The sequence below is a fragment of the Nicotiana tomentosiformis genome, chromosome 1 (genome assembly GCF_000390325.3).
Source record: "Nicotiana tomentosiformis chromosome 1, ASM39032v3, whole genome shotgun sequence".
Lineage (NCBI taxonomy): Eukaryota > Viridiplantae > Streptophyta > Magnoliopsida > Solanales > Solanaceae > Nicotiana > Nicotiana tomentosiformis.
In genome coordinates, this window is record NC_090812.1 from 13,715,454 (window position 1) to 13,738,758 (window position 23,305).

Here is a 23,305-nt window from a genome sequence, read left to right on the forward strand (position 1 = left end):
TAGCCTAAACATGATTTATAACATAATTTTCAGTCAAATCTCTATAACACAGAGAGAGCATATAGCTAGTAATAAGTTATACAATTTTACAGTTTCACGGAATGGACCAAGTCTCAATTCCTACGGTGCACGCCCACACACCCGTCACCTAGCATGTGCGTCACCTCCAGAATACTCACAAAATCCAATAATTCGGGGTTTTATACCTTCAGGATCAGATTTAAAACTGTTACTTACCTCAAATCGTGAAATTCTTTATTCTGCAATGGCTTTTCCTCGTGAATTGGCCTCCAAACGCCTCGAATCTAGCCACAAATAATTCAATTCAGTCAATAAAATTTATTGGAATTAATTCCATAAGAAAATTCTAATTTTCCATAAAAATCCTAAATTTAGCTCAAATATCGCCCGTGTGGCCCACGTTTCGGAACCCTATAAAAGTTACAAAATATAAATGCCCATTCAACCAAGAGTCTAACCATACCAAAATTACTAAATTCCGATAACAATTCGGCCCTCAAATCCTCAAAATTATCCAAGAGGGTTTTCAAACTTTTCCAACTTAATTCACCAATTAAATGATAAAAACAACCATGGATTCGGATAATTTAACCAATATTGAGTTAAGAACACTTACCCTGTTGTTTCCTCTGAAATTCTCCCCAAAATCGCCTCAATCCGAGCTCCAAATCATTAAAAATGGAAAAATGGGACGAACTTAAACTTTCTATCCAGACCTCTCTTCTTCAGGAACGTGATAGGTCCCTCGCGTTCACGAAGCACAACTCGACTGCCCAGAATTTAACCATTCGCAAACATGACCATGGCTTCGCGAACGCGAAGCTTTACTAGCTCAGACCTTCGCGAACGCGACCACAACCTCGCGAACGCATAGAACAAGGACCTGGGGTCTCCAATTGCCTCCCTCCTCTTTGCGAACGCGACACCACTCCTACGTTCACGATGCACACACAGACCATACCTTCGCGTTCGCGTCATCCCCTTCGCGGACGCGAAGAACAAAATCTCACCACTTCGAAAAATCTCTTCGCGAATAGAGGGCCCACTCGCGAACGCGAAAGAGGAAATCAGAAAAATGCAGCAGCAGATATCAGCAATCTCACCAAGGCCAAAAATGATCTGTTAACCCCCCAGAACTCACTCAAGCCCCCCGGGGGCCCAACCAAATATACCATCAAGTCCTAAAACATCATACAAACTTAGTCGAACCCTCAAATCACCTCAAACAATGCTAAAATCGCGAATCATACCCCAATTCAAGCCTAATGAACTTTAAAATTTCAAGTTTTCACAAACGACGCCGGAACCTATCAAATCAAGTATGATTGACCTCAAATTTTGCACACAAGTCATAAATGACATAACAGAGGTATTCCAATTTTCATAATCGGATTCCGACCCCGGTATCAAAAAGTCAACCCCCGGTAAAACTTTCCATAAATTCAACTTTCGCCATTTCAAGCCTAATTCCACTATGGACCTCCAAATAATTTTTCGGACACGATCCTAAGTCCCAAATCACCATACGGAGCTATTGGAATCATCAAAATTCAAATCCGAGGTCGTTTATACATAAGTTCACATCCGGTCACTTTTCTAACTTAATTTTTAATTATGAGGCTAAGTGTCTCAGTTCACTCCGAATTCTTTCCGGACCCGAACTAACTAACCCGGTAAGTCATAAAATAACTGTAACGTATAAATTGAGTAGTAAATGGGGGAACATAGTTAAAATATTCAAAACAACTGTAATTTGAGTTTCACAGTAGAGGGGATTGAGAGAAGAAAAATGTGGTCTTTCTTGGTAAGTTGCGTGTGAAGATGAATACTTGGATTTGTTTTTTGGGTCTTTTGCTGAAATGTTTTTGATTTTTTTTTAATAGCCACATCATCGCATTTTACTCTACCTTGGATAGCCCTAACAGAAGAGGGATATATTTGAACTATTGACTAACGTTAGGATTATTTTTGTACAGATAGTATAACAGAGGGTAAATATAGACTATATTCGATAGTACATGGGTATATTTGACCCTTTTCCCAATAAAAAAACTTGAACTAACACATAGCTAATAACAACAACAACGAACCCAGTGTATTCCCATAAATGGGGTCTGAGAAGAGTAGTGTGTATGAAGACCTTACCCCTACCTTATAAAGATAGAGAGACTGTTTCCGATAAACCCTCGGCTCAAGGAACAGTGGAGATAAGGCAACAAGTAACAAATAATAGTAACAACAATATATTAAGGTAACAAACACGAATGACACAACATGTAATAGTAAAAAATCATGAATAACAATAACAACAACAACAACAACAACAACAACAATAACAAACCCAATAGTTTCACAAGTGGGGTCTGGAGAGGGTAAGATGTACGCAGCCTTACCCCTACCTCTAGAAGGGTAGAGAGGTTGTTTCCGATAGACCCTCGGCTAGAGAACGACTCAAAAAAAAAAGGTAATTGCAACAAGTAGGAATAACGGCAAGATGAAATAAGTTTGAATCCAAGAATACAGTCAAACTCTAGGTAGTAATAGCCATCTATGAAAAAACGACCTAACTCCAATACTAGCGAACTGAGTAAGACAAAGAGAAATGCTCGACTACCTACGAACCTTCTACCCTAATCTCTGACCTTCACACCCTCCTGTCTAGGGCCATGTCCTCAGTCAGCTCCAGCTGCGCCATGTCCCGCCTAATAACCTCTTCCCAAGACTTCTTAGGCCTACCTCTGCCTGTCCTGCTACCCACCGAGGCTAATCGCTCACACCTCCTAACTGGGGCTTCTATACTTCTCCTCTTAACATGCCCGAACCATCTCAACCTTGCCTCCCACATCTTATCCTCCACAGGGGCCACTCCCACCTTTTTCTGAATAACTTCATTCCTAATCTAATCCAACAGGGTATGCTCACACATCCACCTCAACATCCTCATCTCAACTACTTTTAGCTTCTAGGTATGAGAGTTCTTGACCGGCCAACACTCTGCTCCATACAACATAGTCGATCTAACTACAACCTTGTAAAACTTACCTTTAAGTCTCATCGGCACATTCTTATCACACAAGACACCGGAAGCGAGCCTCCACTTCATCCATCCTGCTTCGATACGATGTGTGACATATTTATCAATCTCCCCGTTACCTTGTATTATAGATCCAAGATACTTGAAACTATCTCTCTTGGGGATGACTTACGTATCAAGCCTCACCTCTATATCCCCTTCCTGGGTACCGTTGCTGAACTTGCACTCCAAGTATTCTGTCTTGGTCCTGCTCAACTTGACACCCTTAAACTCTAGGGTCTTCCTCCAAACCTCCAGCCTCTCGTTAACACCACCCCGCGTCTCGTCAATTAAAAATATGTCATTAATAAATAACATACACCATGGCACCTCACCTTGAATGGGTCTCGTCAAAGCGTCCATCACCAAGGAAAAAAGGAATGGACTAAGAGTTGATCCCTAGTGCAACCCCATCATAACTGAAAAGTGTTCCGAGTTTCTTCCCGCTGCCCTAACCTGAGTCTTAGCTCCATCATACATATCCTTAATAACCCTAATGTAGGCTACTGGGACCCCTTTAGCCTCCAAGCATCGCCAGAGCACCTCTCTCGGGACTTTGTCATATGCTTTCTCTAGGTCAATGAATACCATGTGCAAGTCCTTCTTCATCTCCATGTACCGCTCCACCAATCTCCTCACAATATGAATGGCTTCCATAGTCGAACGCCCCGACATTAATCCGAACTGGTTCTTAGAAATGGACACACTGGTCCTCACCCTTACTTCAACCACCCTATCCTAAACTTCCATAGTATGGCTTAGAAGCTTAATCCCCTTATAATTATTGCAACTTTGGATATCGCCCTTGTTTTTATACAAAGGAATCATCGTACTCCAACTCTATTCATCGGGCATCTTCTTCGTCCTAAAAATGACTTTGAACAGCCTAGTGAGCCACTCCAAACCTGTCTTACCCGCATTCTTCCAAAATTCCACAGGTATTTCATATGGCCCGGTAGCTCTACCCCTGTGCATCTTACGCATAGCCCCCTCGATCTCCCATACACTTATGTGCCTACAATACCCAAAATCCCTGCGCATCTGGGAGTGCTCTAAGTCGCCCAGCACAATGTCCCTATCACCCTCTTCATTCAGGAATTTATGGAAATATGTCTGCCATCTTCGTCTAATATGAGCCTCTTCCATCAAAACTCTACCTTCCTCATCTTTGATACACTTAACTTGATCCAGATCACGGGCCTTCCTCTCGCTTACCTTGGCCAGCCTGTATAACTTCTTGTCCCCGCCTTTAGCCCCAAGCTCCTCATACAAACGCCCAAACGCCGCAGTCTTAGTCGCAGTAACCGCTAACTTCGCCTCCTTCTTAGCCCTCCCATACCCCTCCATGTTCATCCTCTTCGCCTCTTCATCCATGCTCTCTATAAGCGTCAAGTACGCCGCTTGCTTGGCTTTCACTTTCTCTTGTACCTCCTCACTCCACCACCAATCACCTTTGTGTCTGCCAGAGAAGCCCTTCGAGACCCCTAACACTTCACTCGCAACTACTCTGATACACTTCGTTGTCATGGTCTATATACAGCTCGCGTCCCCATTGCTCCTCCATGCTCCCATAGCCAACAACTTTCCCCCCAACTCCTGCGCTTTGTCACTAGTCAAAGCACCCTACCTGATTCTGGGCTGACCATACACGACCCTCTTCCTCCTCTTCCTCACGATCTCTAAGTCCATCATCAATAATCTATGCTGAGTCGTGACATTCTCGCTTGGTATAACCTTGCAATCCATGCACAGACTCCTATCGCATAAACTCCTGGGTTGGCATATGCACAGAAAGAATCATGAATAAGATAACACAAAAATAGTCCTAGTACTACTGGTAAGCCTATATGTCAACCTACAACTCTAATGTGCGAATTTATAATTTAAGTCTATGAACAACATTCTTTCTTCTAGGGGAATCTCTAACACTAAAAACTATTACAATCTCCCTTGCGATGCTCTCCCAACTTTTGCTTTGTTTCTCAAAAATTCTAGGATTCCTTTCTATCCATATGCCATGTACAAATTCAACATATAAACGTTTAAAAATCTATGTAGCTACAATGATATTGTGAATGTACCGATCCCATCCAGCAACAATCTGATCTTGCCTCTGTGCCCACATCATCAACTTGGACCATACTCTTTGTGCAAATTCACATTGTCTGAATAAATGATCAACTGTTTCATTACAGGTCTGACATAATACACATTTAGTTTCCACTTTTAAGCCCCATCTGGTTAGTCTATCAGTGGTTAAGAGCCTTTGTACTTGGAGTCACATTGTGAATTTCGCTTTTGGTCTGGCATCATTCTTAAACATGAGGCATTTCTTTTCTACTTTGATTTGAAAAATTTATTTTTCAAGAGCCTACGTCTCCTATTTAGAACTTCTCACCAACAGTAGAAAACACTTTCCATTTCTTGCCAAATACCTCAAATCTCCGCCCACAAAAGTGCGTTTAGCTTTCTAAAAACTTGATCAAACAGGTTATAAGCAAATAAGGAGGCATGACTTCATATGAAGAGTTTCTTGTTTAACAGTTGACCTATTGCCTCTGGTTTTCAATATTATTGCAGCCTAGAGTCTAGGCTCATGTCTGGGTCTTCACTTTAGAGATTAGACATGAAGGTGAGGCAATTCTTTGACATGTCATTACTTGATTCAATCAAAAATCTCTCCCAGATAGAAGATCAAATGACAGCTTTATCTAACGGAATTAACTAAGTCATACAACAAATAACATTTAAGAACGTTACTCTTTTATTATTAAATCTATAATTTCACCCCTACACCCAGTTGTGCATACCATATTTTCAAAAAGATTGTCCTAATTGTTATCTAATTATTGTCTACATTTTCAAATATGAAACATTTTCATTCACATTTCATTGTATTCTTAGACTACACATAGTAGCTTACTATTTTTATACTAATAAAAATATAAAAATAAATAATTAGACTACATCAAGAAGTAATTAAGGAAAATATTAAAATCACTAGATTATTTATTAAAACTTAAATTAATAGAAAATATATTTTTATAAATTTTCTTTTTCTTTTGTAAGTAAAAACAAAATTTATATCTAAAATATGAATTTACTTTTTTGAATATTTTTTTCACAATAAACATTCGCTAAAAATATTATAAACATTAAATTATTAAATTTAAGGTTAAGTATTTTTTTAAAAGAATGGACTAGTCCTCTATGATACCCTGACAATATATAATATATATCATGTGAGTATCATAAAGGACTAATGAGTATTTTTGAAGGGATAAATCAGTCCTCTATGATACCATGTCAGTATATAATATATACCAGTTTGCTATCATAGAGGACTGAGCTCTTTTTTAAAGAAATAAATCAGTCCTCTATGATAACCTATCAGTACATGATGTATTGTCACGACCCAATTTCACTTATAGGTCGTGATGGCGCCCAACACTACAGCTAGGCAAGCCAACTTAATAAATTAAGTATATATTGACAAAATTTAAAACCAAAAAAATAATAAAATACCAAATTCTACTAATGTGTATGCCAAGACCTGGTATCACAAGTGTATGAGCATCTAGTAGATTATACAAAACCTCAAATACTGTCTGAAATAAAAATAGACAGAATGAAAAATACAAGGAGAGACACTAGTAGTTGCAGAACGGCTCAGAAAGGCAGCTCACCACTATGTCCCTGGATAACGTGGGTGTAAGACGATAGGTCCCCCACTAGTACTTGCCTCAGGTCCTGCACAAAAAGTGCAACAAATGTAGTATGGGTACGTAAACAACGTGTACCCAGTAATTATCAAGCCTAATCTCGAAGTGGTAGAGACGAGATTGCCGACTTTGACACTCACTATGGTTCAATAATAATAATTGAAATACAACTAGGATATCTAAATCAGCATGATTCACAGAATTTACAATAATTTATTTAACCACCAGAAATAATCAAATTCCTTCAAATGCAACAATTCTCAATATATTAATTACATTCCTTCAATTCAAATAATTTTTAATTTATCAATTAATCTCATTCACAGGAATAACAATTAATTACTTAACAAGCAGGAATAATAATTCATTAAATTTCAAGGGTTCTCAAATTTATCAATTAACTTCACAAGCTGAAATAACTATTAAAGTATCGTGTAATTATTATTATTAAACACAATTTCTGCCGAGGACGTACGACCCGATCCAGAGTGTCGTGTACATTGCCGAGGGACGTGCGGTGCGATCCATAGATGCATCTATCTTGCCAAGACGTTCGGCCCGCTCCACAAGAAAGGATGACATTTTCTTATGTACCTTCGGAAGGAGAGTATATTTATTATAAGATAAATTCGGGAGGAAGAACAATTTTTTTTAATAATTAATTAATTAAAATAAAAAATAAGCATATGAGATTTTCATCTTTTAATATCTTTATCTAACAATTCACAATATATTCATATATATATATATATAAAATCACAATATATATATATATATATATATATATATATCAATTAATATTAGTTAAACAAAGAATATAATTTACACAAGTAATTCATGCTTTGAGTCCTAAACTACACGGATTATAGCATTAATAGTAGCTACGCACAGACTCTCGTCACCTCGTGCGTACGTAGCCCCCGCAATTAGCAATAATTATTCAATTTAATCCCTATGGGGTAATTCTCCCCTCACAAGATTAGACAAGAGACTTACCTCGTCTCAAAGTCCACTTTTTGATTACCACGTCGCGTTGAATTCTCGATTCGACGACGAAAATCAAATATTATACAAAATAATTAATATATGCTAAATGATTCGAAATTTATCTATTAAATAAATTACCTTATCCAAAATAGTAATTTTTTTAAAATTCACCCGAGACCCACGTGCTCGAATTCTGGAAATTTTTCGGATGAAAACGTTACCCATAATCTCAAGAACTTAAATATATAATTTCTACCCAATTCCATAACTATTTTCGTGGTTAAAATCTCATTTGTTTTATAAAAATCTAGATTTTTTACCTAAACCCTTGATTTCTAAGATTTACTAGTTATTATCTACCTATAATCTATGTATTTAACTAAAGGGGTGTGGAATTAACTTACCTTCCAATTGCTAGTTGAAATCCCCCTCTCAAAAGCTCTGAAATCGCTCGGAAATGGAGGAAAAATGGGCTCAAACTGTCTGAGCTCTGACTTTTTAACCATTCTGCCCAACAGGCATTTGTGCACCTGCGGACAGTGTACTGCACCTGCGGCTTTCGCACCTGCGGAAAATCCTTGCAGGTGCGAGTTTCACTCGCCTGGGCCAAGGTCGCTTCTGCGCACCCTTCTTCGCACCTGCGCGTTCGCAGGTGCGCAAATTCTCCGCATCTGTGGTCCACTGCCCCTCCCCCTTTTCCGCTTCTGCGCACAAGGACTCGCATCTGCGAGGTTCGCTCCTGCGAGCTACTGTCGCACCTGCGAATGTCGCACATGCGGCTGGCAAAGCGCAGGTGCGATTCTGACAATAGCTGGGAGCTTCAGTTTTGGCTCCCAACTTCTAACTTGGTCTGAGCCTCGTCCGATTAACACTCGGGACCCCCGGGGCCTCGCCCAAATATACCAACAGGTTTGTAATCATAAAACGGACTCGCTCGAACTCTCAGAATGCGTAAAACAACATCAAATTTAAGAATCATACTGTAAACCAAATTGATTCAAACTTAAGAATTTCAAGTTCTTCAATTTACTTTCAATGCGCCAAAATATACTTAAACTACTCGGAATGACACGAAAGTTTGCGTGCAAGTCTTAAATCACTATACGGAACTATTCCCAAACTCCAAATTCCAAACGGACTTCAATTACTCAAAATCCTTTTCCAAACCAAATTTTAAAAAGTTTAAACCTTTAAATAGTTGATATTTTTACTATTAAGCGCCAAAATACTCCCGGGTTATTCAAAACCCGATTCGGACATACGCATAAGTCCAAAATTATCATACGAACCTATTGGAATCGTCAAATCCCGATTCCGAGGTCGTTTTGACCGAAGTCATACTTGTCCATTTAAAGCTAACTTAAGGAACCAAGTGTTCTGATTTCAACTCACACACTTCCAAATCCTGAACCAACCATCCCCACGAGTCATAAATTAATAAAAGCATGTTCGGGGAGTTTTATTTTAGGGGATGGATTTTTAAAAGTTAAAATGACCGGTTGGATCATTACATGTATACCATACGAGTATTATGGCGTATTGATGAGTATTTTTCTTTTAAGGAATGAACCAGTCGTCTATGATACTTTATCGGTATATTATATATACCATGTGGGTATCATAAAGGAGTGATGAGTATTTTTGGGAGGAATGAATATGCCCTCTATGATACCCTATCATTATATGATATATACCATATTGGTTGAGAGGACTGATGAGTATTTTTAGGAGGAATGAATCTGCCCTCTATTGGTATATGACATATACCTAATTGGTATCATAAAGGATTGAGTATTTTCCCGGAAGAAATGAACCAGACTTTTATGATACTCTATTCGTATATGACATATACCATATGGGTATCATAGAGGACTCATGAGTATTTTTGAGAGAAATGAATATGCCCTCTATGATACCCTATCAGTATATGATATATACTATATTGGTATCATAGAGGGCTGAGTATTTTGCTTGGAAAGAATGAACCAGGCCTCTATGATACCCTATCTGTATATGATATATACTATCTTACTGATATATTATATAGTTTACTACTATATTATAATTTAGTATACATACAATAGTATTTCTACAATAATATACAATATACTATAATAGTATATAATATAATGCAATAATATATTGTATAGTATATAATATACTACAATAGTATGTAATATGCTGCAATAGTATATCGTTATAATTGGACCATTTTTTAGATTTTTAAAATTTTCTGGTCCTTGTTGAAATTTTAGACGATGTTTTCATGGTGGAGATTTTGCAGTAAATATTTTAAATTTGGGTTAAAACTGAGTTGAACTGGAGAAGAAGAATTTATACTGTATACCAAAATGATATATTATATACCATTTTGGTATACAGTTTATTCCAATGAACAATATACTATTACAATTTGGTCCTTTTTGAATTTTTCAAATTTTTATTGAGTTCTTTTTCAACTTTTCAATGGAATTCTCATGTTTTATCAATTGTTTTATTCAACCAAAATATTTAGTTTTAAATATTTGATTGAAAGTTGTGGCTAAAGTTTGAGTCAATTTGGTAGAAACTCTAGAGTAGATTTTTGAAATTGAGTTGAACTAGCGAAGAAGACTAATTTGTACTATATACCAAAATAACATACTATATACCATTTTGGTATATAATATTTAATTTCATAGTGTATAATTTATTACAACCGTATACTATTACTGTATATGATATAATATAACAATATAATTAATAGCTAGTCAGTATATGATATGCCCAGTCAGTATATGATATATATCATGTGGGTATCATAATATGCTGCAATTATATACTTTAACTGCTACTAATATATTATATTTGATATACTATATACTAAAGTAAGTTATTTTAATAATTAATGTATAAAAAATATAAATAAATAAAAGAACAAAAATAAAGGTGCCAAAAACTTGAGTAGAATTAGATTATGAAAAAAATGATTTGAAATAATGATAAATAAGAATTAAAAAAAGAAAAAAAGCAAAAAAAAGAGAAGAGAAAATAGTTATAATGTATAAGTTTCTAATAATTGAATTAAAAAATTAAGAAAAAAAGATAACATGTATATTATACTAGTTATATTAAAAAGGGTGAACAAAAATTTACTTTATCAGTTATCTTTTCTTATTGTATAAAAAAGAGAATAATAAAAAAGTGCAAAAAAGTCAATGAAATTAGATTACGAAGAGAAAAATAAAATAAAAGAAAAAAGGAGTCGAATGAAATTAGAAAAAGAACAACAAATAAAGAAAATAAACAAAAGAAAAAAAAAAAGAAAAAATAAATAAAGAAGGAGCCAAAATTGTGTGTGAAATTAAATTATGGTAATAATAATAATAATAATAATAATAATAATAATATAATTTGGGCAAAAAATAAATGAAAGAAAAGAAGAAAAAAGAAAAAAATATGTAGAAAACGAGAAAAAAAGAAAAGAAAGAAAAGAAGGAAAGAAGCAGAGAAATAAAAAAGAAAAGAAAAAAAAGAGGAAATTATCCACAAAAGCTACCATGGGTAGGAAATGTAATTAGTTTGATGGGTAGAAAAGTAAATGAGTAGGCACTGGTAAATAGTTTTATTTTTGTGGGTAATTGTGTCATTCACCATTTTATTAAAACCAAATCAAACTAACTATATCGGTTTGGGTTAGTTCGATTTTGTCAGATTTTTCGGGTTATTTTTGTTACATGAACAATATGTCAATCTTACTTTGTTAAATTTTTTATAAGTAAATCTATGTTTAATAAAAATTTAAAAAAATTGCCAAACATATGATGTATTAAAATATTCTTATAGGAGAATTTTTTTCATGATAGTTATTTTTTTAGTTGTTTGACAATAAATTTTCGTTGATGTACACTTTCAAAGTTAACCGAATTTAATAATTAAACATAAAAATCAATATGATACCTAAATAATAATATATTTTATTTAATTTTCAATTATCGAAATATCACTTCAAATTCAAAAAATATACAAGAATCTAATAGATCAATCTTGACATATAAATATGAAAAAACAAAGAGTGGCTCATTTCAATAACACTTGATAAGAAAGTGATCATACGATACATTATTTAAAGTTAATAAAAATGGAGCACTTCATATTCTATTAAATATTATATTCCATAAGAGAATCCCAAATATTTCTAGACATGTTTTTAAAGAAAATTCTATATAAAGTCTTAAAAGTATGCATAAAAATTATATATTTATATGTCGGTTTGACTCGCATTTTTTTATTCAATATCAAACCAAATTTTATCGAATTTTTTAATCAATTTGGTTTGACTTTTCGATTTGGTGCGATTTTCCGGTTCGACTTGTACTCTACTTTCACCTTTTGATCAATGTCTCTCTCAAACATCTTCTGTTAGAATAAATTGTTAATTTCGTCCATTTTCTAAAAGAAACCAGTCATATGTATAGGGTAAATAATTCATAAAGACAAGCGTCTCATTAAATAAAGTTCACGAATAGATCATAAATTTGGGATATCAAAATGTACGTATTTGTCAAAACCAAGAATGTATTTAGCAAATCAACAAGGACTCTAATAAATTCTGCAAATTCATTTCACATGATATTCATTTGCTTTGAAATCAAAAGTTCCTTTGATAAAATACATCGTTTCAAAATTCAAATTTATTGAAACACTTGTTCCAACATTATGAGACATCCTACCCGACAATATGCCAAAGTTAAGTCCTGAAAACTTTATTATTTGTTCTTATACTACAAACCATGGCTATATATAGTATAGCGGGTGTGATGATCCAAAATGTCATCTTTAAATTTAATGATTAATTATATGATCTAAGTACTATTTACCATTACTCGACTTGCGTGTGCAGTCCGTAAAAAATTTTCGGAAAGTTTTCAGGTGAAAAATGGATTAAAATGTGAATTAGATGTTTAAAACATAACTGAGTTGACTTTGGTCAACATTTTGAGCAAACAGACTCGGATCAGTATTTTGACAGTTTCGGTAGGTCCGTATCGTGAATTGGGACTTGGGCATATGCCCATAATCAAATTCCGAGGTCCCTAGCCCGAGATATGGAATTTTGATAAAAAATTTAAAGTTTAAGTTCAAATAGTGACCGGATGTCGAATTATATGCAAATGACCCCGGAATAGAATTTTGATGATTCTAACAGCTCCGTATGGTGATTTTAGACTTAGAAACGTGATCAGAATTTTATTTGAATGTCCGTAGTGGAATTAGGCTTGAAATGCCGAAAGTTGAATTTTTGAAAAGTTTGACCGATGGGTTGACTTATTGATATCGGGGTCGAAATCTAATTTTGAAACTTTTTATAGCTCCGTTATATCATTTATGACGTGCGTGCAAAATTTGAGGTCAATTGGACTGGATTTGATAGGTTCTGGTGTTGTTTATAGAAATTGAAAGTTCAAAGTTCATAGATTTTGATTTGAGGTGCGATTAGTCGTTTTGATATTGTTTGATGTGGTTTGAAACCTCGACTAAGTTCGTATTGTATTTTGGGACATGTTGGAATAATTGGTTAAGGTCCCGAAGGTCTCGGGTGGAATTCGGAAGGTAAACGGAATGGATTTCAGACAAACAAGGTTGCTGGAAATTTGCAGAAATTTCTAGTATGTGGAGCCAATTTTGAAAGCTTTTATCTCGTAATTCATAAGGAATCGGAATATTGTCAAAATATAAAAGTTGTAGTCATTTGTTTCTAGTTTTCAGAAAGCTAAACCATTCATTATTTGGACATTTGTACAGAAAGTTATGATGGATTGAATGAAGGCTGGTAGAGCAGTTTCGCCAGAAATTCTGATGCATGGAGCCAACATTGGAAGCTTATATCTCGCAATTCATAAGGAATCAGAAAAGTTACAAAACATGAAAGTTGTAGTCGGTTGATTCTAGTTTCCAGAAAGTTAAATCATTTATCATTTGTACATTTATACATAAAGTTATGAGAAATTGAAGGAAGACTGGTAGAGCAGTTTCTGGTGGACTTTTAGTGACAGAAAATGGACTTTTAGTGACGGATTGGCAGAAACTTAAGTCGAGTTGTTATCGGATTTTGGTAAAATTGGTATGGGTGGACTTGTAATTGAATGAGTTATCGAATTTTGTAAGTTTCGTCAGATTCCGAGACGTGGGCCCCACGAGCGATTTTGAGCTAATTTTGGATTTTATTGAAAAATGTAGTATTTTCTTATGAAATTAATTTTTATAATTTTTGTTGACTATATCGAATTAATTATGACTAGATATGAGTTGACCGGAGTCAGAAAAATCGAGGAAAAAGCACAATACTTGGTTAAATTGGAGTAAGTCGAGGTAAGTGACTTGTCTAACCTTGTGTGGGGGAAATTTTTCCTAGAATTGATATTAATGTGATTATTAAAATATATTGAAAGTCGTGTACACGAGGTGACGAGTGTGTACACGGGCTAAATATGAAAGATTATATTTTTAAATTGTGTAGATCATTGTTGCGCATTTATTAAATTATTTTATCTTGTTATATTCTTCATCATTGATGTGAGATATATACTTTAAATTTGTTTGATCTTTTCTTACTAATTGTTTTACCTGTTTAGTTGAAACTTGGTTTCTTTTAAGTGCATTATTTAAAGGTTGATTTTCTTTTAATTGAAGTATTTGACATTTTTAAATTTGATATTGAAGTAACATATTAAAATTTTGAAATATTATTTTTCTGAATTATTTATTCTTGAATATTTTCGTAAGATTTTCTTTGGATTATTCTGGCATGAGCCATAAGCTCTTTATTATTGAAAAATACTGTTGTTGATTTTTTTGGTGAAAAAATTGAAATATTTGGCACTTGAGGTGCAAATTGTGATATATTGTGATATTGATACGCATGCTGTGGTATAAGATCTGGGTGTTAAAACGCATGCGGTGAGATAAGGGTGGCTTGATACGCGTGGCTAGTAGGGGTGACTACTAGAAGTCATACGGTGTGATAAGGGTGGCTAAAACACGGGATGCTATTTCGAAAAAAAATATTTTCTTTAAATAAATTGTGAAGGCTCCCGCGGTGATATAAGGAAATGAGATATTGTGAAATTATTTATAATTTGATACTACGAGGCGGTACCTCGGTAGTGCCCTTGTTGATATTGATTTATGGCCATAGTTGTTTTTCGATTAATTGTTGTGATTTTCATAAAGTTGAAGAAAATTCTATTTTGATTCCACGAGATATTATTTGCAATTATTTGGTGTCATTAAATGTGACATACTATTTGATTCATTTCCAATGTCATTTTATTTTACTACATTGATAAATATTTTACCATGTCATTATTATATTCCAGTAGGGCCTCACCTGACCTCGTCACTACTCTACCGAGGTTAGGCTTGGCACTTATTGGGTACCGCTATGGTATACTCATACTACGCTTCTGCACATCTTTATGTGCAGATCCAGGTACATTTTACCAGCCTAGACGTCAGTGAGTTATCTGCGCACGGAGACTTCGAGGTATATCTGCCAGCGTCCGCAGACTCCGGAGTCCCCTTCTATTATTTTATGTTGCTTCCTTATATTTTATTTAGACCTTGACTTATAGAGACATTGAGAATAAATTCTTAGAAGCTTGTAACTTATTTCTACCGGGTTTTGGGAGTTGTAATCATTTGAATTGTAGATTATTTATTTTCAGATATTTATGATTATTCTGCATTGATAGGCTTACCTAGTCTTAGAGATTAGGTGCCATCACGATACCTTACGGAGGGAAATTTGGGGTCGTGACAAGTTGGTATCAGAGCTCTAGGTTCATAGGTGTCATGAGTCACAAGCAGGTTTAGTAGAGTCTTGCAGATCGGTACGGAAACGTCTGTACTTATCTTTGAGAGGCTATGGAACTGTTAGGAAATATTCACTTCTTTGACTTCTTATCGTGCAATATTGATTTAGCTTGAAACATATATCTTATATTCCTTTGTATCCACTCGTGTATGACATTACGCACTCGGTATCAGTTGTGCGTCGACGGTTCGTGATGCCGCAGATGGACTATGAGGGAGCCAGAGATGCTCAAACATTGCCTCAATGTGTGGTTCCGACTGAAGATGCAGGCGTATTGACTCACCTAGTGAATCATGTGGGGGTGCAACGGACGTTGGCGTCTGGTTGATTTATAAAAGCTGTGAAAGTTATGATTGTGGATCATCGGACGTTGTGACCTATGACTTTGTGTCGAGTGGGGGGAGTCCACTATCAATGGGTGGATTGCGGGGTCATGAGTTATATCAGTTTTGGCCTGAAATGTATATATGTGGTACTGTAAGGTTCCCTAAAATTTACACATGTTTAAGGACTGAGATTTTGTGGAGGATAAGGTTGATATTTGCGTTATAGAAATAACTCTAAATTACATAAGGTCTACTCAGCGTGCACATTACGGTTGCGGATTTTGGGGTGATTCGGAGGAAGTACACTTGTTGACGAGAGTCTGGACTATGTGGTTCGTGACAAAATTTGTCTGTATGGAGCTCTACTTTTGTGATCGTTGTGTATAAATAGGGGTAAGGGTTACCCCAAAGAAATATCGAAGAGTATATTAAGAAATGGGTCAGCTCAAAAGTGTTGAGTCAACATAACAAAAGAAAATATTTGCCTTGGGAGAGATAATTCTCCACTAGTGTTCATGGAAAGCCTATGAAGAGGGCAGACCAGCCAATGCAACACCGCCCACTTGGCTCAGTTCTCATAAACGCTTTTGAAAGAGTTTGTTTTCCGAACTCTCCGTAATGCGTGGCGCATAGGGTTTGAACGGTTGCGTCAGGTTACCATTGACGGTGTCAGAATATGCCATCAAGTTCAACAAGTTAGCCCGTCATACTCCTACTTTGCTTCCTACAGCCAGAGGGCGAGTCCACGGACTCATTAAAGAACTCAATTATGATCATAAAATTTTGTACGACTCGGGAGCTACAAGCTGATACTTCATTGCTGCTAGTTGTACAAATTACCAAGATATTAGAATGTGTTCGGGGTGAGGAAAAAGAAAACTAAGGAGACCAAGACGTCTCGAGGTTCTGGGGGATTCAGTGGATTTTACTCCGCAACTATAAATCATTATGGCAGGGGCTCGGGCAGTCGGCCAGCCCAGTCCGCACATCAGATTACTCGGGGTGCTCCAATAAGTTCTTTTAATGCACCACCGACATGAGTTTCTACAATGGTTATTCCAGTTATTTGGCATAGACTCAATATGAGCAGGCAAACCCGCAAAGGGGTTGTTATGAATACGGTGATACTAGGCACATCATGAAAAAATTATCCCAAACTTGGGAGAGTCATATTTCATCAAAGCACTCAGGCTACATGCTCCATTGAAGTTACTACACCACCCACACGACTAGTTAGAGGTGGAGGACAGGCGGGTAGAAGGCGTCTTAGAGGTGGAGACCCAGCCGTTGATATATTTTTATGGTATGGCGGAGGTCGCTACATCAGTTGGTGTCGTTACAGATACGACCTTGATATAATATAAAGGAATAATTTCCTTAATTTGATTCGGTTCTCAGTATCGAAACGAGTCCTTCTATGATGCTCCAAATTGAAGCAACGTATTAAAAATTTAAAATATTATTTTCCTGAATTATTTATTCTTGAATATTTTTGTAAGACTTTTTTTGGTTTATTCTAGCATGAACCGTGAGCTCTTTATTATTGAAAAATATTGTTGTTGATTTTTTGTGGAAAAATTGAAATATTGGGCACTTGAGGTGCAAATTGTGATATATTGTGATATTGATACGCATGCGGTGGTATAAGGTCTGGGTGTTGAAACACATACGGTGAGATAAGGGTGGCTTGATACGCGTGGCTAGTAGGGGTGACTACTAGAAGTCATGCGGTGTGATAAGGGTGGCTAAAACGCGGGATGCTATTTCGGAAAAAAATATTTTCTTTAAATAAATTGTGAAGGCTCCCGCGGTGATATAAGAAAATGAGATATTGTGAAACTATTTATAATTTGGGACTACGAGGCGGTACCTCGGTAGTGCCCTTATTGATATTGATTTATGGCCATAGTTATTTTTCGATTAATTGTTGTGATTTTCATAAAGTTGAAGAAAATTCTGTTTTGATTCCACGAGATATTATTTGCAATTATTTGGTGTCATTAAATGTGACATACTATTTGATTCATTTCCAATGTCATTTTATTTTACTACATTGATAAACATTTTACCATGTCATTATTATATTCCAGTAGGGCCTCACCTGACCTCGTCACTACTCTACCGAGGTTAGGCTTGGCACTTAATAGGTACCGTTGTGGTGTACTCATACTACGTTTCTGCACATCTTTATGTGCAGATCCAGGTACATTTTACCAGCCTAGACGTCAGTGAGTTACCTGCGCACGAAGACTTCGAGGTATATCTGCCACCGTCCGCAGACTTCGGAGTCCCCTTCTATCATTTTATGTTGCTTCCTTATATTTTATTTAGAACTTGACTTATAGAGACATTGAGAATAAATTCTTAGAAGCTTGTGACTTATTTCTACCGAGTTTTGGGAGTTGTAATCATTTGAATTGTAGATTATTTATTTTTTAGATATTTATGATTATTCCGCATTGATAGGCTTACCTAGTTTTAGAGACTAGGTGCCATCACGACATCCTACGGAGGGAAATTTGGGATCGTGACAGAGGGAATCGCAGCAGCTTTCAAAGAATATATGGTAATCTAACGGGATGGATAATTCCAAGTTGATAGAACTTGCAATCTTGTTTGGGATGACATAGTTCTTTACAAATATTCTTTTTTCAGTTTTATCAAGATATAGGTGAGAAGGTAAATCAATTTCCAGAGGTTTACCATCTATATCTCCAGAAAAATCAAAGCAAATAAACCTCTTTTGCATTTGAGAATTATTGATATGCTGATAGTGAAGTAGCAAATTAATCTCCAATTTATACACAAGCTCTAGATACATGTGATAGTTCTTTAAATTTTCATGACCAAATTAAATTAATCACGTTTAAATCATCTCGAGTAATGAGAAAGCAATAAATCTCACCTAACTGATAGAAAGTCGCAAACAAATTTGACAGAAAAGAAAATGAACTAGTACTTGAAAAGACTTCAGCGTTTATCCCTTCCATCCGTCCGCGTTTGGATTTCGAGACTTAAAATAAATTATTTTTTGATGGTAATTTTTGTTAGTCCCGCCAATATTGCTGTATTTGTAAATAATAATTCTGTAAAATATAAGTTATCATAATGAAACAGTAATTAATTCGAGCCCACTGAATTCACAGTGTTTCCTTAAGGAATTTAATTTCCTCCACTCAAGGTAATGGATTATTTCCTCCCAGGATAGAACGAATCACACACTGGTGTAGCGGTACTTCAAACCCCAGTGTTTCAGCGAACACAAAGTTCGGTAGCAAATCACACTTACAGTTGCTTTGTTTGAAGTTAAAACAATGCAGAACAAAGGAGTAGAAACTCAGAAAATCGTATGGAAATGCTGAGAGGAAGGAGTGCAATGTATAGCCAAAGTTGAGCATTTTCAGTTTGGTGTTTGTGTTTCGTTTTTGTGTGGTGTCTTTCTTCAACAGCTGCTGCACATATATATAGCAGCCAGCTTTGAAGATGAACGACCCTCCATCCTCCATGGTGGAGCATGCACTAGCTTGTTTGTGGAGCAAGCACTTGGCCATGGTGGGAAGAGCATTAGGCGGCTGCTATTGCAGCTGGTGGTCAATACACGGATTGAAAAATATCCGTTACAAATGCGGATAATCTTACGTTAATATTTACTATTAACAAATAAATTTGGTCCAAAAAATTAATCAATCGATCGAAGCCGAGCGAGCGACGACGACGACGCGAGGCTTGCTTTCTTCTTAACTCTTTAAGAGCTACAAGAAGAGCAATTATATATATACCCACCAAAATTTTTTTCTTCTTCCAATATGGGACAATGTCTCATTGTCAAGAGGGGGAAACTTAAAATTTTACTCAAAAATTTTATTTTCCCTCAATTTCCCATTCACCCTCATTTTAAGACTATTTCATCTTAAATAACAAAAACCTCAACAATTTTTTCAAAGACTTTTTAGATATTTTGAATTATTAATTATTGTGACTTATAATACTTTTATGTAGTTTTCAAATATAAATTTTATTTTGAAAAACTGAAAAATTAGATGTCCATTACGTATATAAATCCAGTGACAGAAAAAGTACTATTAGCCTATTACATGTCACAAAGAATGGGAAAATTCTTTCTCCATCATAAATTAGTCGTGTGGCGCGTAACTGCATTTAGTACTTCAGTGGATTCTGTTGTCTATATTGAGCAAAAGAAAATCTAACTCGCTGAGAAGAGTGGGAAAATAATAAATAAGTAGAGGCTGATATTTTCCTGGATCTGGAAATAAATGGTTGAAAATATGCATGAAAACAACATAGCACTCAACAAAGACCAGAAATGTGCTAACCTCCTATTTGTTCTCAATTTAATTTATGTGATGCATTTTTTTTAAAAAAATATTTTTCAAAAGTATAAAAAGTATTTATTTTTTCTTAAATTCTGTATTCAGTCAAAATACACCGGGGACGATTAATAAAGATGGATCCGATGTACAACAGAGTCACCGTGTTTTTCATGGTCCAAGACTCATTTTCCATGTGAAAACTGCCTTAGCCGTGGTTATTGCATGTTTTTAGCCTTTGCAATAAGGTTTCTTTCGTCCATTTATTGTTTGCACCCTAGTTGGTCGATATTCATTTAGTATTAGTAATTACTACTATACTTGCGTAACAACTTCATTCTTGACTTCAATCTTGCTAATTTTTTCAGTTCAAGAACTTAATTACATAATATAGAATAATCATCTTTTCATTTAAAATTATTTTTTTATTTGCCTGCTAGCAAAATTTTGATCTTATACAAGATTTTATGAGAGGCCTTACTTTTTTTTTATGAGAGGCCTAAGACAAAATTTTGATGAGAGGCCTTACTTTAAAAAATAAAAAATAAATAAAAAATAAATAAATATATATATTTTTATTATTTGAAGTTTATTTTCTTAACTTTTTTAGATGCAAAATTATTAGTAATAACTTTCTTATAATCGAGTTATTCTAATAAACTTATTTCAACTGACAATGTTGCTTATCCAATCCATTTAGCTTCTCGTGAGACATTGTTGATCCTATACAAGATTTTATCAATTTTAATTTGGAAAAACTTCTTTCCTTGGATGCAACTGGTATAGTAATATATTTCCTAAGGAATATAGGAATTTGAAAAAAAAAAAGAAAGTTTTATTATCTTATTAAGTATATCGATTAGAGCCTTATCTTCTATTACGCTATGTGATTTGAAAAATAAGTTTAAACTATCATCACGTCAAAGTTACCATTATGTTTTAATCGAGGTTAAGTCAATATTTTTTCAGATTTTTATCGTCTAGTTGTTAGGATCGAGAACCCGGGTAGTGCGGAATATAACCAAAGAACGGTATAATGGCAATAACAAAGACAATGGAAGTTGATAACAACGACAATTAAAGTAGATAAAGAAGACACGAATTTAACGTGGTTCGGTCAAAGTGACCTACGTCTACAAGCGGAGAGGAGCAATTTTACTATACCAATAAGAGTACGAAAGAGAGTACAAAATTAGAATAAATACTCTAATTAATCCCAAATACCCTAAGAGAATAACCTCACAAGATCACTCCAAAGAAAGGGTTCACACAAGTGCTTCCCAACACTTAACTCTCATACAAAACACTTTTAATAAATGGAAGAAAGGAAGAAACAAGAAATGAAGACTCAAGTCTTGTTGGTGTGTCTAAAATGAACTAATGGCATTCCCTTTTATAGGCAAAAAAAGTCTTAGCCTCTTAGGTGTAAAAGAAGAGATACAACTTGTACAAATGATGTCCACCACACAATGCAATATTTTTGGGTCCCAAAGAATATTGCCAACAAAGTCTACACTTTGCACAGATACTTATACTTATGTGATATGGACTCCATTAGCCAAAATAATTTTCATATTACAAATCTCCACCTTGGCCTAATTTTGAATGATATAGTAAATTTGCTCCACCTTTTTCGCAAAAGCCCCAATGGGCATATGTCAAAATTTAATGCCATCAAAATCAGACACTATCAGACAAGTGTCTGATACCGAAACTGTAGTAGGGCCTATAACAATGAGCCCAATAAAGTATACAACGAACTAGATCTGTGTGCTTTCATGATCACATGAGCACCTTGAAAAAATTTCAGAACTCCACATTCACCAGTGAATTTGCACCCAAGGGATTCTAAAGTGCCCAAACATATGAGATTTTTCTTCAACTCAGGAACATATCTAACATCGGTGAGAGTTCTCACCACATCACCGTGCATTCTGACCCGAATTGTACCTTTGCCAATAATATTACAAGTAACATTGTTACCTAATTGGACAACTCCACCTGCAACTGAATCATATGTAGAAAACAAGTCCTTGCTAGGACACATATGATATGAACAACCGGAATCTAAAATTCACTCATTGTTTAATCTGAAACTAGTTTCAATTGCTAAAAATATAGTTCCCTCAATCTCATCAGTTGTTACACTAGCTTAGGCGGTGTCAGTATTTTTGTGCTTATTTTTTCTTTCCTTATGCTTTTCTTTATTTTTCAGCTTATAGCATTCGGAGATAATGTAACCTTTCTTATGACAATAGCGACACTGTAAATTATTGTATCTGGATATGGAGTCGGATTTGCCCCTAACAAACAAGCCAACTTTCGCTTGAGTTCCACTAGCTTCCCCAGTAATATCACTATCTATCTGTTCTTTTGATTTTAAGATAGATTTAATATCCTTATAAGAGATATTATCCTTTGCATAAAGCATAGTATCTCTTATATGCTTAAAAGATGGGGGTAGAGAACAAAACAGTAATATGGCTTGATTCTCATCTTTAATTTCAGCATCTATATTACTCAAATCCATAAGAATGGAATCAAAGGTGTCAAGATGATAGAGAATAGAGGTACCTTCACCCATACGAATTGTATAAAGCTTTTGCTTCAGGTAAAGTCTATTTTCCACCGTACTCTTCATATATAAGGTTTTCAATTTTTTCACATGCCTTTGGTTGTGGTTTCTACAGAAACTTCACGTAAAACCTCATTTGAGAGATTTAAAATGATACATGCTTTTGCCCTTTTGTCTATGACGGCAAAATCCTCATCCGTCATTTTATCCGGCTTCTTCTCTTTTCCTTGTAACGCCAAGTCTAAGTCATCCTGAATTAGGATAGCTTCTATCTTTAATTGCCACATTCCGAAATTTGCACTTCGATCAAAATTCTCAACATAAGTCTTTGTTAAAGTCATATTGGCTACTGAAACAAACCCAGCTAGATCCGGCTATGATACCAATTTGTTAGGATCGGGAACCCGGATAGTGCGGA

The 23,305-nt window shown here is 35.3% G+C and overlaps 1 protein-coding gene across 1 annotated transcript; it reads right to left on the minus strand.

Annotated features, from left to right (window-relative positions):
- Nucleotides 1-3,934: 3,934 nt before the first annotated feature.
- Nucleotides 3,935-4,621, minus strand: LOC104097430 (uncharacterized). Its single transcript, XM_009603984.1, has one exon. The coding sequence runs from the start codon at nucleotides 4,619-4,621 to the stop codon at nucleotides 3,935-3,937; it is 687 nt and encodes a 228-aa protein (XP_009602279.1).
- Nucleotides 4,622-23,305: the final 18,684 nt, after the last annotated feature.

What these genes read in the sequence shown, in the direction of transcription:
- LOC104097430 (XM_009603984.1), bottom strand. Translation starts at nt 4,621, where the DNA reads ATGACAACGAAGTGTATCAGAGTAGTTGCGAGTGAAGTGTTAGGGGTC.